Source organism: Excalfactoria chinensis, chromosome 10 (genome assembly GCF_039878825.1).
Source record: "Excalfactoria chinensis isolate bCotChi1 chromosome 10, bCotChi1.hap2, whole genome shotgun sequence".
Lineage (NCBI taxonomy): Eukaryota > Metazoa > Chordata > Aves > Galliformes > Phasianidae > Excalfactoria > Excalfactoria chinensis.
The window spans coordinates 1,299,681-1,317,858 of NC_092834.1; the positions used below are offsets into that span (position 1 = coordinate 1,299,681).

At 44.8% G+C, this 18,178-nt stretch overlaps 1 protein-coding gene across 1 annotated transcript in view; it reads right to left on the minus strand.

The window, feature by feature from the left end:
• The window catches only part of MAP2K5 (mitogen-activated protein kinase kinase 5), a 108,687-nt gene that overhangs the window by 17,460 nt on the left and 73,049 nt on the right, over positions 1-18,178 (minus strand). The window contains exons 18-20 of the mRNA XM_072345419.1: positions 11,708-11,734; positions 11,364-11,396; positions 2,224-2,285 (exon numbers count right to left, since the gene is read on the minus strand). Of these exons, the coding sequence (XP_072201520.1) occupies positions 2,224-2,285; positions 11,364-11,396; positions 11,708-11,734 (122 nt within the window). The remainder of the gene's footprint in view (positions 1-2,223; positions 2,286-11,363; positions 11,397-11,707; positions 11,735-18,178) is intronic.

Sequence of the window (18,178 nt, forward strand, 5' to 3'; positions counted from 1 at the left end):
CTCTCATGGTCAGTGTTTCTCCACTCTGAGTGTTCTGTTGACTGCTGCACAACTCTTTTCTCTGCACATCTTTGAAGTCCCCTACACACATACGGGTTCCTTTGAGCACCCACTTACTCGAGCAAGAGACGCAGTGACAACAGCTTCCCTTCTATTTCATGGCCTGCACTGCTCGTAACCATGAACATGTGTAAATATGAAGATCGCTGCAATGCAATCAGCTGGGAAGGCACAGGAAGATGATTCTCGTTTTGCTGTGGATTATTACACAGCTCGGCACAACATATTATCCAAACAGGTGGGAAATTTAACTCCAACCCTCAACAGCTTCAGGAGAACACACAATACCCCAGGGTTCCTACCTTAATTTTTTCCCATTCATTTCCATTACACTGCAGGGTGATAGTTCATTACACAGCATTAAGCTGTTTATAAGATCATGTTTCTCATCCAAATAGTCCTAGTTTTCCGTGCAACAGGTGCAATTAGCTATTGAAAACTGTGCTTAGCTGCATGAAGGAACACAATAACATGGCACAGAGGTGACCATCAGGAGCTGCCTACTGACTAATTGGATTACATCCAAGCAGCAGTGTTTATGGCGGAACTGGCATCAAGTCCTGTGCGCTGCTCACTTGACATTTCTAATACTTATTAGAAATTGATTGCTTAAATAGTCCACAGTGTAATTTCTTTCTTGCATCGTGCATTTTTAAACAGCAATGCCCCCTCCTGAAAAGAGCTGCCTGCCGTACAGCCAATAGATCAGCAATCCTGGACGGACTGTGTTGCACTTAGGAGGAGTTAAGGCACGATTCACCCTCCCGACAGATAAGGAAATAACCAAACATCCCCCACAAATAACTGGAGCAATGCAGGTAACAGCGAGCGCCGATGCAGGTTGGGAGCAGCTCTAATCTGACAGCCCAAAGTAGCTGCGTCCTCGGGGAAAACCAGGCTATTAGCCACCATCAGTTATGCCTCACTTTGACATCTGTGGAAATCTGAACACGGGTTATCCCTCCCCCTGCCTCTATGAGGACTGTTCTTTTTTCAAGAGGTCCGTCGTTACCCTCGGAAGGAATTAAAGATGCACAGCCCCACGCGCAGCAGTGGTGCTGCAGGAGCTCTCTCTGTAAGCTGAAACGATTGGAAAAAGGAAGCCTACGTTATCCAACCTTTAATTATTCAGGAACTTTAATTAACCGATAATCAGACTGCCTTTGGTTTCTGCTATGTTTGTGGCATCCCATCTCAGCCTTGCATTACGTACACATACACAAATCCCTGGGGCAGCAGAGAATGTGAATGTGCCATGAACCTGACAGGCAGGAGGGTGTGGAGTTGAGGGCTCCACCTGCTTACTTCAGTGGAGAGAACCCCAAAAGGAGTCCCCCCATCTGTGCAGCCCTCGGTGGCACCCCCCCATGTCCCCTTCCAGGTGAGCACCCCATAAAGGAGCGTTCAGTGCGAGGGATGCTCCTCCATCCCACACACTGTGCCTGTGCAGAATTCGAGCTCATTCATTCTGCCATACGGAAGAAAAATAAAAGGATTTTCCCTTTGCTTTGTTTCTGTAGGAGTTGACCATTAAGATTCCTACCCTCCTGCCTCTGGTCACTACTAACTGGCCAGAGGGTCATTTAGACCCTGCTGTCACCCCACACACTACAGAGGTGCATTCTTTACTCCACAAATCCCTCCTTGCCCGTTCTCCTCCCATTTCCGAGGTTTTCAACCAACGATGCAGTTTGAAGGAAAGAAAATACACCCAATGGTGCGTTTTGAAGGACAACTCTCAGTAAAAATTACTTACTGGGAAGCCAAGGAATTAATCAGGGCCGCCTGCCTCTCCAAACACCGCGGTGATTTTATCCGTAATACCGCAAAAAGCCCTAAATAATGATATGACACATCTGGGGCTCCGTGGCCCCTTTCCCCCAGGTGAATCTTTTGGTCCCATTGCCAGCACTGCACCCACATCAGGGTGGGTTTATTAAAGAGGGGAAAACCCACGTAAGTACTTTTACGACCCTTTGTGTAAATAACGTTTACATAATTTAAACAGTTTGCTTAGCTTTGCTGCCCCATCTGCCCAAGGCCCCCAAGTCCCTCTCCTCTCGGAGCGGATGCAAGGAAAGCCATAAGGTCTCGCCGAGCCGCGGAGTTAATGGCATGTATCATTTACATCGAGGGCATGGCATGTTTGCAAACGGAGCTTACCATTGAGTGATGAAGTGTACAAATGGCTCCGAGAACTCCCCGGCTGGAAGGACGGGCGACTCCTGGGTTGGATTGGAACAAGGAACAGCATCAGAAGAGCATTTTTTAGAAGGAGAGCAATATAGCAACGATGACAAAAAGGGGGGGGGGGGGGGAGGAAGGGGGAAGGGAAAGGGAAGTGACAAAGATCTCTTTTCACGCAGAGAACTGGAGAGAGAAAGGTACAAATCTTTCTGAGAACGTGTTATAAAAACACTGAATTTCGACTAATGAGTATTACACAATGGGTAAAAACATGTGGAAAGACACTGAGGGGAGGTGAAAAAAGGACAATGATAGCCACGGGGTAAAAAGGAAGGTAGGGAAAGTGTAAATGAGAAATTAATGATTATTTAAGTAACACACAAATGGTCTTGTAATTAACAAAGAGCTGTGAAATTATTCTTGTGTTGACCTTTCTTTCTTTCACCGCTTTCGCTATTTATTTACACTCATGTTTATTTACACTTATTCATTTCAGAGGCTGTCCTAACAGGAAGGCTGCTCCACAGCTTAAAATCATCTTTTAAATCAAATCATTTTTAAGGGGAAAACGGGCAAAATTTACCAGGCTGGTGAAAAAAAAAGCAAAAACAAACCAACCACCCGGTATTCAGGGGAAAAGAATGAAAAGGGAGAAAATGAAATGAAGAGCAGAAGGAACAAAAAAATACCCACCCAAACGGGGAACAAACAACGTCCCCATTTACAGAAACAGGCTTTACGAATTTAGGAGTTTTTCCAAGAATGACAGAGAGCTCCACTGTGTTTATAGTGTAACAGCTCAGGATGTAATGAAATTACACTGCAGAGTACTTTAACAGTGTCATCTCATTAGACCTACAGTTGGAACAAGAGAGCCACATAAAACAGGCAGCTGCAAATGACTCCATTCTCATCTATTCTCATTTGCTATTAAAAATACCTTTCGGCGGCTTTTTTCCTCCCTGACATCCCTACACAAAGTACCCTGCAAAGTATGATACATGCACCTATTTAAATTAACAAAGGAATGACTTATTTTAATCTCACTGTGCTTTGGAGTGCTTTGGCCATTTGGATGAGCAATATATCATTACATACAACCTTCCAGCGCTGCAGGCAAGAAACTCAGAGCGTGCAGCATTTGGTGGGAGCCAAACAATTTCTCTAGCACACAACTGTGTCAAATGCATGCATGTATTCATTATTGAGAATGCGAGGAAATAGCTTTGATGTAGTGGAAAAAAGAAGATGATAAAAGCACCTCTGCAATGTGTGTGCCATTATCAATGGTGGCAGATAGACACAACTGCAGAGCCTCCTATGTGATTAGTAAATATACATATAATTGCTGTGGCCAATTATCAGAAAAATGAGATCGGTAATTACAAGACAGAAAATTAACTAGAACTCTTATTAAGGCTTTGTTTCCAATTCAAACAATCGGAAACTGCTGGAAAATACAATTAAATCAAAAGTAACTGAAGAGTAGAAGGAGAAGGCAAAATTGCTTGACGATTTTCAAAGAGTTCTATTAACCACGAGCAGCGTTTGATACAACATGCCCAAATTCCCTTTGAACTTAGGCCGGGAGAAGAAGAGGTTATTGTTTCCCAACTTAAAAATGACAGCAATATAGGGAGCTTTGCACCCAGAGTGGAAGGAACGCAGGGAAACAAACAGCGCAATTAAACTTCCTCCACTTCAAAGAGCTGTACATGAAAATTACTCTTATTAATAGGGAAAATGCAGAGCCAAGTGGTGGAGCACAGAGTGCTGTTGCCCAGCAGGTTGAGCTCACCCATCGTTTGCTCCTGTCCAGCTTGTAGCCAAACTGTCCCACGGTTGTAGGTGCAATGAGAGCAAAGCAGCACATGTTGGGGCACCAGGGTGAGCATGGCGCAATGCACAGCCATCGGGTGGGAGATTTCTGCCATTTCCAAGAGATGGTGGACCAGTAATAGAGGGAAGCTTCACGATGAGAGGCTGAAAGAGAGCTCTGAAGCCACTCTTCTTTCAAGCGCAGACTGTGAATGGTGGGATAAACACTGACTGGATCTCAGTAGGAAAAGGAGATGCTTTAATACAGTCTGCCCATGGATTTTAGGCTGGACGTCCTGCATATTTGCCAGTCATTTGCAGGACAAATTGCAACTAACTCTTTGGGGACAGCAGTACATCAGTCTCAAAAAAATGCTCACTAGGAAGCCTGTCCGAAGGCTAACAGATCAGTAGAAATAAGTAATCTCACTCCTGTAAATATGAGCCAATTCTTACTATACAGCGAGGGTAAGACAGGAGAAGGAAGCTCTGGTTTTAGCTGAACCAGCAAAGCACGGATGGACCTCAGCTGCTTCCAAAGGCAGATGCTGGAGAGCTGCCTCCAGTGTTTCATTTTTAAATGACCTCAGCAACAGAAATCGCCCCTTCAGTTGATAGCCAGCCATGGAAACCAGCAATGGTGCCATTTCTATTTTTGCCATGGTTCCACTGAAGAACATTTGAGTAGTAGAAAGGTGAGAGAATTTTGTTCTTAGGAGTTATTTCAGTGAAAGTATTCCTATTGCTGCCTGTGGGACATGAGCAATCACAATGCACCCGGTACAGAGCAAAAGCATCCCAAACCACACAGAAGCAGCACAGCCTATATGTACCCTGAAGTTTCCCAGCCTGTGACTGGCTGACTCTCAAAGGGATGGGAAAGGGGAAATAAAAACAAAGCTACAGCCTCTGCCACGTCTGTGTGACACAATATGGTCATATTGGATGGATCAGTGGGGAATGGTCCAGCTGCACTCCGATGCTCTGCCTTATTTTACCCACCTGCACTCTGAACAATGTACCCATTGCCTCCTACATCCCCCAGCAGCTTGATCCCAAGGCCAGCTGCTGTCCCCAAAACATCTCTGCAATGGGACCGGCTGCAGGAGAAGCCTCTGCAATTGCTCTGTGCTAAGAACCAGCCACGCTGCGCACATACGGAGGGCAACAGGAAAAAGTTTGAGTGATGCCTTTGCCTTGTGAATAATGAACAGTTCAAGGAGGTCAACCCATTACAACTGAAACCGTTTAATTATTAATTATGCACAATCTATGAGCAAAAGGACAGGTTCAGAATGTTTAATGCGTGGTTACTCCGACTGGACCCTCTCTTGGCATTTTATTATTAGCACTTGTCAGCAAGGTGCTCAGGCATAAAGAAAACAGCACAGCAGCAGAAAATCAGAGCTAGCAGGAGGAGGGAGGGCTTTGAACTTCAAACACGGCTCCTAATATTTAATTCTTAGAATGCCAGTGCTCTGGAATAGACCTTACTGACTTCCACAGGGTTAGGGGAAGCTGTGTTACTTAGGTGAAGGCAGGCAAAGAAGCACAGCACAGTCCCTTTAAAAACAGGGCATCTGAAGGCACTGATGGCATTACTGCCCGCATTCCTACCTCCTTCTCAGATCTCTTATCTGAAACCTCTCTTGATCTCTTTTGCTGCCATAAAGCAGAGCAGCAGCAAGCAGTGACTCTACTGAGGCACAGAGAATAAACACTGTCCAGCAAACTCACAAATGATGGGAAGAAACATAAACAAGGATGAGGCTCCTTCCCCTCATTTCTGTCCTCCCTGGAAGTTCATCTGGACAAATCCAAGAAGCAAATTCAACAGATGCAGCCGATTGGCCTTGGAAACACTCTTATGTCAATGGAATTTGGAAGTCATCTTGACTGATAACGTACACTAAAACCAGGCTGTGTTGTGTACAGCTCACCCAAACAGAACATTTCTTGAGTGGCGTATTTTCATCCCATCATCCTTTCAGAAGAAAGAAAAAGCCCACCATCCCCCTACAACAGGAACATCAGCAAACACAGAGTTCTACTGAAACCTCCCAAAAGACGATGGCAAAGCCCTTGGTTATGCGTTCGGGCTCCCCTGCCATCAGCACATCTCCAGGTGCCCCCAAGCAGAGTTGAGCTGTACCTTCTGAGCAGAGGTTGGTGCTCTCAGCACCCGTAAGTTTTACCTTCTCATCTGCTCAGCACCTCTCCCTGAAGGGTTAAAATTCCCGTTTCCCACAGCTTCAGAGCTGCTATTTTGCAGCGCTCTCTCGGCAGCACGCAGGCTTGTGCAGAAGGAAATGCCATGGTCCTATGGCTCGATGGCCACAAGAGGGAAGTTAGCAGAGCCGAGCAAACCAAACTTCAGTTACTCTGTCCTCTGGGCCTCCCCAGCACACCCTGCCTCTGAAATTATCATCTCCTCTGGGCAGATACTCCTATTCTGCGACTCGCCCATTGATGCTGAAATGGCAGTATTTAATAAATAATGTGTGCGCTTTACGAAGCATTTTTGGCTCATCACTTCAGCCCCCACCAATCTCTTGGACTGAAGAGTATCTGTGCGCTCTCGTTTTTGCCAAGGCTTTCAAACAATTCACCTATATCTGCTGTTTACTTTTTGGCCAAATAGCGACTTTTGTTTTCAGAAACTTCAGCTTTAGCTGCACCACAAATGCTGCCAGTTGCAATTAGGTGTAATAAATGCACTGCAGTTACGGAGCTGTTCCAACGAGAGCAGCAAATCACAATATCACACAAGTTCAGATTCACTCCTTCAAGGTCAACTTCCCTTCACAGCACTCCTAAACAAAATCCCATCGCTGACTTTTAGCCAATCTACTTCAAAAGCCCTGCAGAAGCCTAATGGCAGGTGAGCCCTTACAAGTAACGAGTGTGCACAAGCAATGATGTCTGGAGGTGGCTCAGAGGCCCCGGCTTGAAAGAATTTCTGGATTGTCCCCATTACGCTCCCACCTCTAGCAGGAAGGTGAAAGATGATTACATCTCCGCGCCAGGTCGCTTCTTGCTCTTTTCTTAGTAGCAGGTGCCAAATGTGACAAATTACACGCGGGGCCATTTCGGTGTGAAGTTCTGTCTGCTGGGATTGAAGTGTCAGCACTGAACTCATTTATTTCCAGATCTCGGGCTGGACTGGAACCAAGGTCGAGAGGCCAGTGTTTTATCCAGCAAACCCCTCTGCCTGCCTCCCACACCTCAACCCGCGGGACAGCCCGCTGTTCTCCCAGGCAGCACTACTAGTTCCCAACCTATAGACAACATGGCATCCACAGAACCTGCATCCATACGGGACACACACAGACGCCTGCAGTGTGAAGCCAGAAGGCACCTGGAGCTCTCTGGCAGCACTTGCTGCTGTGGGATGTTTTTTAGAGGCCAAGGAAAGAAGCTGGAGAGTGTAATTAACATTAGGAATAATCTAGGGTGTCCAACACGACATTCCATACCCCTTGCCAAGCTCTGCACTTGTTAGTGAGGCTCTCCAAAGGGCCGTGCAGACAGTGTACAGGAAACTGGAAAACAGGTTAATCCTTTAACCGTAACTGTAATTGCTTTCTCTCTAAAACAAACATAAGAATTTTTTTCTTCTCCTTGCTGGTCTCTTGTCGATCATAAGCCAGCAGAGCACAGCAGTGCTTTGGGTAGATACACACACACATGCACATTTCAGATAGCTAAGGCACAGCAGCATGAAACGCAGCCTCTACCTGTTCACACCGAAGGGACCCAATTGAAAAACTAAAACCATTTATTGTTCCCTTTTTCCTCTGAACACTCCCAATGCATTTTTATTGCTTTTTCATAAAACACTGCTGCAAATAATCAAGCATGACCATTGACATCCACAAGATTGAGTTTTAGGAACCATTAAATGAGCTTGCCCTCTTGGGAAGGTTCTTGCTCAGGTTGGTCTAAAGGTAATTATTCAGCAATTCCTACCTGTGGTTTTACCTTGCTCCTATATAACTCCCTGAATCTCAAACACTCGTAAGGTCACAGCTTTTGCCTCAATAAAAGGATACCCCAAACCAGGGCAGATTCTTGTGGCTGTGTGTACAAACGCACACTCGTGTCTTCTCACACCTGCACAGAAATCTTCAAGAACCCAACACCTTTCTGGGGTTAAATACAGCTGTCCATACATTTGAATCGATACACGAGAATCTAAGGCAAAAACTCCCAAAGAAAAAAATACAAAGCCTTCTTCCTTCCCGAGCCTTTCAAGGTTCCAGCTTCATTTACAACACCAGCCAAACGCAGCACTGATGTGTTAAAACATCCTGCACTCGGGGGGCAATGGACTTCATTGCGCTATTTGATCAAGCTGAACATACTGTGCATTTTTAAGGCCGTAGCAATAAATAGAGGGATATATTTAACAAAGAGGAGAAAAAAAAAAATAGGAAAAATGACATAGGATATGTGTATTCAGTCCTAGTTATTTCTTCCATTGAAAATTTATTAACATTGACACGCTTCGTAGCTCAGCATTAACACCACGCTTGCATTAACTGATCTGTTAAATGCTTCCAGAGGATGGATTTAAACAGGAAAAAAAAAAAAAATAAGGGCTTTGATTTGCAAAGTTTGTGAAGTCCTTGAGCTGGATTAAACTGCAGCCTTGTGAGACCGAGTAGCTCTGTGGGGGCACTTAACAGAACCGTTCAAGGAACTCACGGAAAGCTCCTCACCACTCACTCATGAAGCTGTCACAGTAAGGATTCACGAGCACAACTAATTAATTTTTCCTTTAAAAGTCTGCCTGACTCACCAAAATATGCAGATTTGTCAGTGCTGCCTCCTGTTTGCAAAAACAGGGCTTGCTCTTCAAAGTCTTCACTCCTGAAGCTTCTAATTCAATTGATTTGGATGTCCACTTAATTCCGGGGTTTTAATCAAAACTGATGGACAAAAATCCGGTTCCTTTTCTATCTTTTTCAATACGGTTTTCAAAAATACATTGAAAAAAAAAGCTAAAACCATCTCAGCTAAACTGAGAGCTGCAATATTAAGGGATCCTCAGACCACAAACAGCAGCAGACTGCCTTTATTGCTGGCTGTACTGCAGGACAAACGGCCTCAGTGTGAGCCTATCCTCATCCCTGGGCCAGAAGCAGGAGCCTCACCATTGCAGAAGAGGCTGCAATGATGGGGACTGTTGCTTAAATGAGCGTGTCTTATTTGTAGCTGGATCAGATTTCAGTGTACGTTACCACATGTTAAAAAATAAAGGTCCTGGCAGACGTGCAACCTATTCACACAATGCTTCTCGCTCATCTTGGCATTAGCGCAATCATCCCACAACCAATGCCATTAAGAGCCCACTAACATAACTCAACAAAAAACATGCCAGGCACAGCTTACAACACTTCCCAAATCCCTTGCTCTTTCTGCAGAATTTATGCAAAGTAAATTTAAGTCCCTGGAAAAGAACAAACAGACTCCTTAAACTACCAAAGTGACTTGCTGTGTCTCATGTAATCCAAAACAGCATTTCCAGCAGGTACCCTGAGTCAATTCTCTGCCTTTGATAACCATCCTGTCTGCTGCAAGACTTCCACACCTGTCCCAGTTACTGCAGCTACCTCCCAGCTCTCCAGATAAGCCTGGAGCCAACCTGGGGCACCGGGGTCTGGTTCCTTCCTGGACACACATGGCTCAGCTCCAAGCTAGATGAAGGGACGAAGCAGCTGTGCAACGAGAAATTTGGTCCAGGAACAACAGGATAAGAACTTCCAGGTCCTCCCCATATCATGCAGAACCACACTGCTGTGGTTGCAGCCCCTCTCTGCTCACTGCTGTCGTCATTAAGTGAGGCTGGGAATTCTGCACCAAGGCTTGGGTTCCTCTGGGGACAGGCTCTGCTCTGCCTCTTGTGAGTTTTAGGACCTCCTTGCAGCCAAGGGGAACATTTGGCCCCAAGCAATCAGTCTTACAACACTGAGCACTTCTAATCTTTAATACTCATGGTAGCAACAACAGCTGTAGGGCTCCAGGGAGTACTGAGCCTCTGTCTCTCAAAAAGGTCCTTGTGCAGAGGAGGAGCACACATGAGGCAAACAGGCAGGTCCTGCTGTTATTCCCCACAATGGGCAAAAAGACAAAGTGAGGTCTCTGCGTGCCAGACAGGGCCGAGTGGCACTGATTTGGGCACTCTTAATTAAGAGTAATTTGTCTAGCAATTAGTCCACCAGTAGCAAAACACATGTGAAAATACAAGCAACATCAGCTTTACCTCTTTAGGACAGAGATGGCCTTTTTGTTACAGGTAGATACAGCACTGGTGGCTTGGAGTTCTCACTCGTGCCCAAGGACATACTTAACAGGTGTAACAGTGGGTGAAAGAGATGGAAGAAGCAAATTGCCTAAGAACCACTTAAGGAACCAGAGCGCCTCGGCAGCCAGGCAGCAGGGTTGGCACTGCTGGAGGCACACCAGGACCAGGAGAACTCCCTTCCCCTACTTCACAAGAAGGACACACGTTCATTTTAATTCATGATCCTGTGTCCAGCTGAACGAACACTGAAAGGGACATAGTGAACACCTAATGGGATGCCACCACCCAGCAACCACGACCCGATGAGGCAGCATGGATGTTCTGCCAGAGGCTGAGGCGAGTCTCCAGAAAGTTACAGCTTCTTTGCCTTGCTCAACCTTCCTAATTCTCATCACCCCTTTATTAAGGCTTAAAAAACCAAAGCAAACTCACAGCAGTCAGCCCTGAGGAAGTACCTGGATGTTTTTGCTACCAAAAGCTGTGGACCCTCCTTACAGCTCAGTTCAGGTACGGAGTCTCCTGTTCACACCTGGGTCTTCTACACCTTACCTTACGTTACCTTTCTGATGAAGTACAAAAAAAGATGTGACAATATTTAGGTACCTTCCTGCTCACGCTCCAGTCTTTTTTTTCCAACACCCTCCGCATTCCATATGCTGCAAACAAAGCACCCTGCCACTCCAGCACCTCTGTCCCCACTCATCTGGCACACGCACAAGACAGGCCAACACAGCGAGGCTGGGGCTTGGGGTCTGAAGAGCCCCAGAGATTAACCTCCGAGACCATCCAGTTTTAAAAAGACTCGACGTTTAGAGCAGCAGAACAGCATACAGTGGGACCAAGCCAGTTCACGTTCGACAGCTCCAAGCTGTACCAGGCAGCTCGTGCTCTGAGGATGTTGGGCATTGTGCTTCATTAGGAAACAAAATATAAGCTTTCCACTCCATTAGGAATGACTTTAGGAGTGAAAGCACATAAGACGACGACTCACCTCATCAACAATGCACTGCAATAACTGGAGAGGCTGCAATGGAAAGGAGAGAGGGAAAAAGTATTAGCCTATATGCAATATCTTTACAGTGGAGTGGAAAGAAAAAATCATTAATGCAATAAAATATAGCAAGATTAATCAACAGCAGCAAACTCTTATAAAAACATTGATGCTCAGGATGTTCTATTATTTCTAATGGTACCTAATCTAATACAGGCAGTTAAAGGTTTGCATTTTCTTCAAAATGCAATTTGCTAAGTTTAAAACAAGGCATTCAAGCATGCAGAGGAAGCAGCCATCAGGAAAAAGAAAAGTGAATTTTTTTCTGAACTCATAAAGCTTACCATTAAAGATCCCTGGTTTTTCTGAATCTGAAAAAAGGCAATATGTAATTAGCATGTCATAATCAAAATGACTCACTTGGACACATTATGATCACTGAGAGAAAATTATTGCATCGCTGGTGGCAATTTGTGGGCATGTGTTAACACAATTTACATAATGAAAATACACAAATGTTAATAGCTCGCTTCTCATTTATAGGCGAAAGTCAGCAGAATGTTAATTTCACACAACACTTTTTAGTACCCTCCAGGTTGTATTAGAATAGGAAGAAAAACCATAATCCATTTCAAAAGGCTGTTTACGATTCAGATATAAATAATGTTTTATATTGCTAGATTGTGAACACTGGGCTTAATGTTGCAATCATCGCTAATGTTATGAAGCTCACTCTTTTTAAATTAAAAACCGATTTATTTAAAATTGAAATTAAATCATAGTCAGAAATTAGAATTCTGGATTAGTGCCAGGCCCGGCTCGCAATCCCTTTTTTGTGAAGAAAACTTTAATTATGTGGTTGAAGTCTCTGCCGTTACTCAGGAAAGCCCCTCGCACTCCACTTCCACCCCAAGTTTCCTGCACATCCCAGCCCGGTTTGCCTCTGATCGTAAGCAGAGCGTCGCCAGCCAAAGGGTGGAAAGTCTGAGCAACTTGGTGCTGCTCTGAATGGCAAAGGAAAGAGTTGCTGCCCGTTGTCTCTGAGCCTTCCCACATTTCGTACCATCGGTCCGGCTGGGAAATTAATTAACAGCTGGTAGGAACGGAGCACTCCGTCACCTACAGAGCACGATGAATGGATCCGGCCCATCCTATCAAAGCACCTTCTGATTACAAAAAGGAACAAAGGCAGAACTACAACTGAACGCAATGCACAGGGCAGGTACTTCACATGAACCATTCACACACGCTGGCTTTCTGATAACAGGCACACGTCTATCATTTCTAATGGGCGTAGATAATTAATCACATACTCTTCCTATGCACACACCGAGTTGCATCCCAACACAACGACAATGCAAACAGAATGCAGTCTTTAGTGAAAACGTATCAGAGTTTTTGCTTGGCTCACCCCTTCCATCTCACACTCTCCGCTGTATCACACTACAGTGATGAGTGTGGCAGAAATGACTGGCTCTGCACACCTTCACCCCTGCACCCAGCCCTCCAGCAGGGCTCTACGGGCAGGAGAATGCCATAGAGGAGAGGCTGGAAATTAGCACCAAGGAAACACTTTGTGCTTACTCCATATGGAGTAAGGAAACAAACACGCACATAAACTTTCTGCATATAATTCTATTACTTTTTTTTTTTTTTTTTTCTGGGACAGAAAAGAAAAATAAATAGATGAATATAACTGGCTATATTCTCTAATGGTGTATGTCAATCCATCATAACCCAACAGAATAAAGTGGCTGTTTTGCATTATTGCTAATAAGCAAGAGGTGTTGTGGAAATAAAAGTCTTCATGCTTCACTTTCAGATGCTAAATGACAAAATAGGCTCCGCTTATTCAACAGGGGCGATTCTCAGCTCCTTACGAACAGGTGACGCAGCTTTACATCAAAACAGAGCATCACTCGTTTCTATACGGGAAAAATGGATCTTGTCATGGAGAGGACCGGGGGTGAGACCATAAACAGGAGCCTCAACACAGACACAATCAAAGCCAATTTCTGTATAAGGTTTAAAATCTTATTTCTAATAGGAATAATGAACGTAATGGCCACACATACCCCAGTATTGCAGAGCCCTTCCCATGCTGAGCACCCATGGGAGCAGCGGATCCGGCTCTCAAGGGAGGGAGATGATGTGTGCTTATCACACACGCGTTGTTACCAGCTTTTATTACACAATTGTGATGGCAACACATTATTTTGAGATCATCTTCATAAATTTTACATTAAGGTATCTGTGCCAGTACCTGGAATTGATTCAAAATGCTTAAGACACTCAATTACTTTTTAACACTGTTACCCCCATGTAATGACATATCTGCTATTTCCCTTGCATTTGATGATGCAACGTCATTGTAATTGATTCATTTTCTCAATTAAATAGAGCTACTGCGCTTTTCTCCCTGAGAAAGCCACAGAGACTCCCACGTCAGATGCATTACCTATTTGCTCTGTCTCAGATATATACTGCTCATACGGCTGCACTGCGCTCCTCTGCTAACTCCACTGGAAAACACAATGCTGCAACAGTATTTTTCAAGTTCTGAGCAGCAATGAACTCCGCTGTATTTATATTAGGCATATTTTTCACTGCTAAAACTACATTGTTTACCTTTCCTGAGACCACATTACTGGGCAGCCCCTGCAACGATAAAACAAACCCAACCGACGACAACTTTACAGCCGGCGCTTCTGCTCTTGTGCACAGTTCATGAGAAAGCGCAGCATACAGTTTTATTGCACATTAAGAACAGTGTTAAAAGTACTCAACATAAAATGTTTTATCTCCCCACTTGCCCAGCTCTGCTCTCCCCTTCCCCGGCAGCCTGGGTTTGTGCACTATGGGGGATGAGAAGGGTAGGAGGCAGCAGAGCTGAGCAATTGGTGTCTGTGTAGCAGAAAAATCAGACTAGGAAAAAAAATCTCGGATCAGGCAGGAGATTGCAACTGCGATGGCTCTGTGCCTGCCATGAAGAATTTCAAAGGGACACAATGGAAAACTAAAGGATGACCCAGTAGGTACTGGCTGCATTTCATAACTATTGAGGATCACGTTGAGGTGCTCCTGAAAGCGTTATTTCCAACCTGGAGAACTCACACCCATCCTCTCACCATCCAAGAGTCCCCTCGGCCACAGCCTGGGTGCAGCTGGGAATCCCATGGCCAGGGCTGGGACCTCCCGCTGGTCAGAAGGTGTTTGGAGCCTCCCAGGTGCGACCACAACTGTTTGTACTTGCAGAAGTAAATAATCCCTTTGATATTTTGCATTTCATTTGCTGCGGTTCTTTCAGTACCCAACGATAAATGAATCCATCACATTCACGGTCTGTTTCTCAGGACACAAAATATCAGCAGCACTGAACTCAACAACACGCGTTCTCCAAACGGCCTTTTTGTAGGTTGGTTAAAAATGCAAAAGTTTCCCTCCTGCTTCATCTACTATTTAATGAATGCCTGCGGTTACGAGAAGCAACTTTTGACAAACCATCAGGTTCCATCTCTGTCTCCATGGAGATGCTTTGGACGGGAAGTGGCTGAGAAGACCTCTACCATCTCTCTCCCATGACATTCAGAAGCACAATCAACAGAACTCAAATGAATGCACCCCGGGTACCTCGGAGGAGTCACCAGCTACAGCTTTAATTTTCGCTTTCCCTCTCTGGAATTAGGACTTGCCCTGGAGCTCTTGTTTGAGAGATTTGCAGGTGACCCAGGGTTAGATCTTCCTATAGCAGTTAGCAAATTTTCTTTTAATATATATACTGCTTTTCAACTCAGAGATATTTTTTTCTTTTTTCTTTTTTTACTTAAAAGAATTAAAATTAATTGAAGAATACATAAACCAACAACTCATGCAGTACTGCTTTTAAAGGAGGCTGCACCATAGAGCATTTATTTTCCTAACTCACAGAACTGCCTATTCCAGAAGTACATGCAGCTTATTTTTAACCTTTGGGAAGGAAGGTTATATTTTGCCGAACAGCAGAAAGCACATTCTTATTCCCTACTAACAAATGACCAATGCACACTTGTTTCATCCCTGCACTGGCAGGACTGGAAGAGGACTTTGCAAGAGTACTGCGCTTCCTTTTGGTCTTCACCACCACCGATTCTACCCTTCCTCTGGATCTGCAGCTATAAAACACCTCCATAAAATGCGCTTGTACTTTTACTAGGGTTTTGCAAAATTGCAGCTGGTTAAGCCTCTGGAGGAGGTGGAGGCACCAAACCAAGTCAGAGCAGCCCCAAATCTCCAAACAACCCCATCCCAACATGAGGGTTCCGCAAATGGCGATTTCCAATCGCTGTCACAAAACAAAGGGCGGAAAAAAATGAAGAGAAACAATTTTGAAATAATAATAATAATAATAATAATAATAATAATAAAAGGCGATTCACAACAACCTTAATATTAAATATATTCTTACAATTATATTACGCTGGTTTTCCCAGAGGTCTGAAAGCAAATTTATATAAAGAGATTATTTCATCCACCACTGAACTGCAGCCACTTCTCAGAGAAATCTGTTTACCAGAGTTTAGTAACACAATTCAACAAACCGGGCATGAAAAACTGTTGGAATTATGGAGGGAGCATAAAAAGCCAACGACAGCCACAGCTGGAGTGGGACCAGGATGCTGCTAACATCGCTCCTGATCAGCAGGAATGGGGGAGGAGCCCCATCAGGATCACCGAGCCCAACTGTAACGTTTAAGATGTCTTATTTAGCAATGAGATGCCAAAGAGAAGTGCTGAAGGCCAGCAGATGGACATCCATCAGGATGGTCCCTCCTCATTACTGCACGTCCCTTCTTGCTTGGAAGGAAACAGGTAAGAAGTCACTGGTTAAGACTTGCTCACCTAGAGAAGTCCTGAGCTTCCGCTGACAAGCTGTAAAACCAACTATGATCATACATGATCAGAAATGACACAATTCTAGGGATACCTGAAAAGAAATAACCCACAGAGGCCAAAATGCAAGTATGTGGGTGGGCTTTTCTATACAAACCGAAGCAATGAGGGTTTGGACAATGACAGGCATCCTATCCTACATCACTCCATTGCTCACCACAGCCAGCACTGCAATTCATCGTGAGTTACACACGTGGCTTGCACCTCTAAGCTTGGACCTCCAAATGACAGAGCACAACCAATGGAATCACTGAGGTTGGAAGAGACCTCTACAATCCTTGAGCCCAGCCAGCTCTTCTCTGAGCTCCTGTGGCTGCGAATGGAGATGCTGCACCCCCACCTCTGCTCATCCCCAGGTCCTGGATAACTGGGAAGAAACACACCTCCTCCTCCTCCCAGCCAAGAGAGCCTGCTGAGAGCATGGAGGAGATGAACGCTTTCAGTCACTCCAATACATGCTGACGCTTCCTAAGCAGCCACCTACACAACCAGCCAACCCACTGCTCACCCCTTCCTAGGGAGAGCCCACCACACAGGGACAAGCTCAAGAAACTTGTGCCATACAGAAAAGTGACTCCATGGCTCCCGCTGCAGGCTGTGGAGCTGGGAGGGAGGACAGCACATCTCCCACCCCATGGAAGCACCACCTTGTGCTGGGGATGTTGCATGCTTGGAAAAATCTCCCAAAGAAGGAGCACTGTTCCTTCCTGGATGCTGCTCTCATTCCTGGTACAAAGCTCTCAGAGCAAACATCGTTCCAGTGCAGTCAGAAAGGCCTCAGCTGTGCTGTGAAGGCGAGAAAGAACCGCATGGGACAAGAGAAGAGCTGCTTCCATTAAGCTTTCTTAAGTAAAACATAGAATAAAAGAGCGATGATGCCATAACCAACTGGAAAACACAAACTTACATCCTGACCCAAAGACAAAGCGGTGGGGATCCCCTCTGCGAGCTCATCTGCCCCCTCAGAAAGACAAATGCCAATTAGCTTTTACTTGTTCCCTGCATCTCCACGCAGAGCACGCTGTTCAAGCAAGGATTTCCTTTTCTTCTGTTTAAAAAAATCTGGTAGGAAGATTAAAATAGAAAAAATAGATAAATGCATCTCGGTATGTGAGACAGAAATAAAACGAGTGCCAACATCTGTGCGCTTTCCACAAAGCAAATCCAAAGCCCCATTCAAATGGGGCAGCAAGTTTCACAAATGGATCACATTGAAGCAGTCTATTGCTGGTAAGGGACAAAAACCGACTAAGGTAAAATGTATGCAAAGTACATTATCTAAAAGATGAGGTATCCGATGAAACTTGTAATTGTCAGCAGCTCAAAATGACAGCAGAGGACCTGCAATATTTCCAGTGATTTCTGGAACGTATCATAAAAGCAAAAACATTTGCACAAATCTGTGATATTTAAAGACACAACCCAAATTTAACTGGGAGAAAAATCACTGTTTTGGCACTAGCATTTGAGCAGTGTTTAATGCCATTTAAATGGCTCTCTATCATGATGTATGTGGAAGAGGAGATTTCTTTCACTGGGAGACGTGCTGCAACCAACCCTCCATTCATCCCCACAAAATAAATGAATGCTTAAAGGATGTTTCTGTCAATCGAAAAAACAACAGCAGAGCGGCTATTTTGCATGCCAAGTTAAACTAAGTATTTTTTTCCTTGACAACCTGCTTACATTTCAATGAAACCAGGCCAAATTTGGTCAATACTATGGATTGCATACAACAAAAAGCATCTCAGGCCGTGCTCACGGAGGGCTCAGAAAGCTGCAGCTCCACTTAAAGCCACGCAATTATTTTGCGAGCTGAGATGCAGCAAACAAACGAATCTGTTTGAAATGGGAGCGCTCGCAGGCGCTCGGCTGGGTTCTTTTTT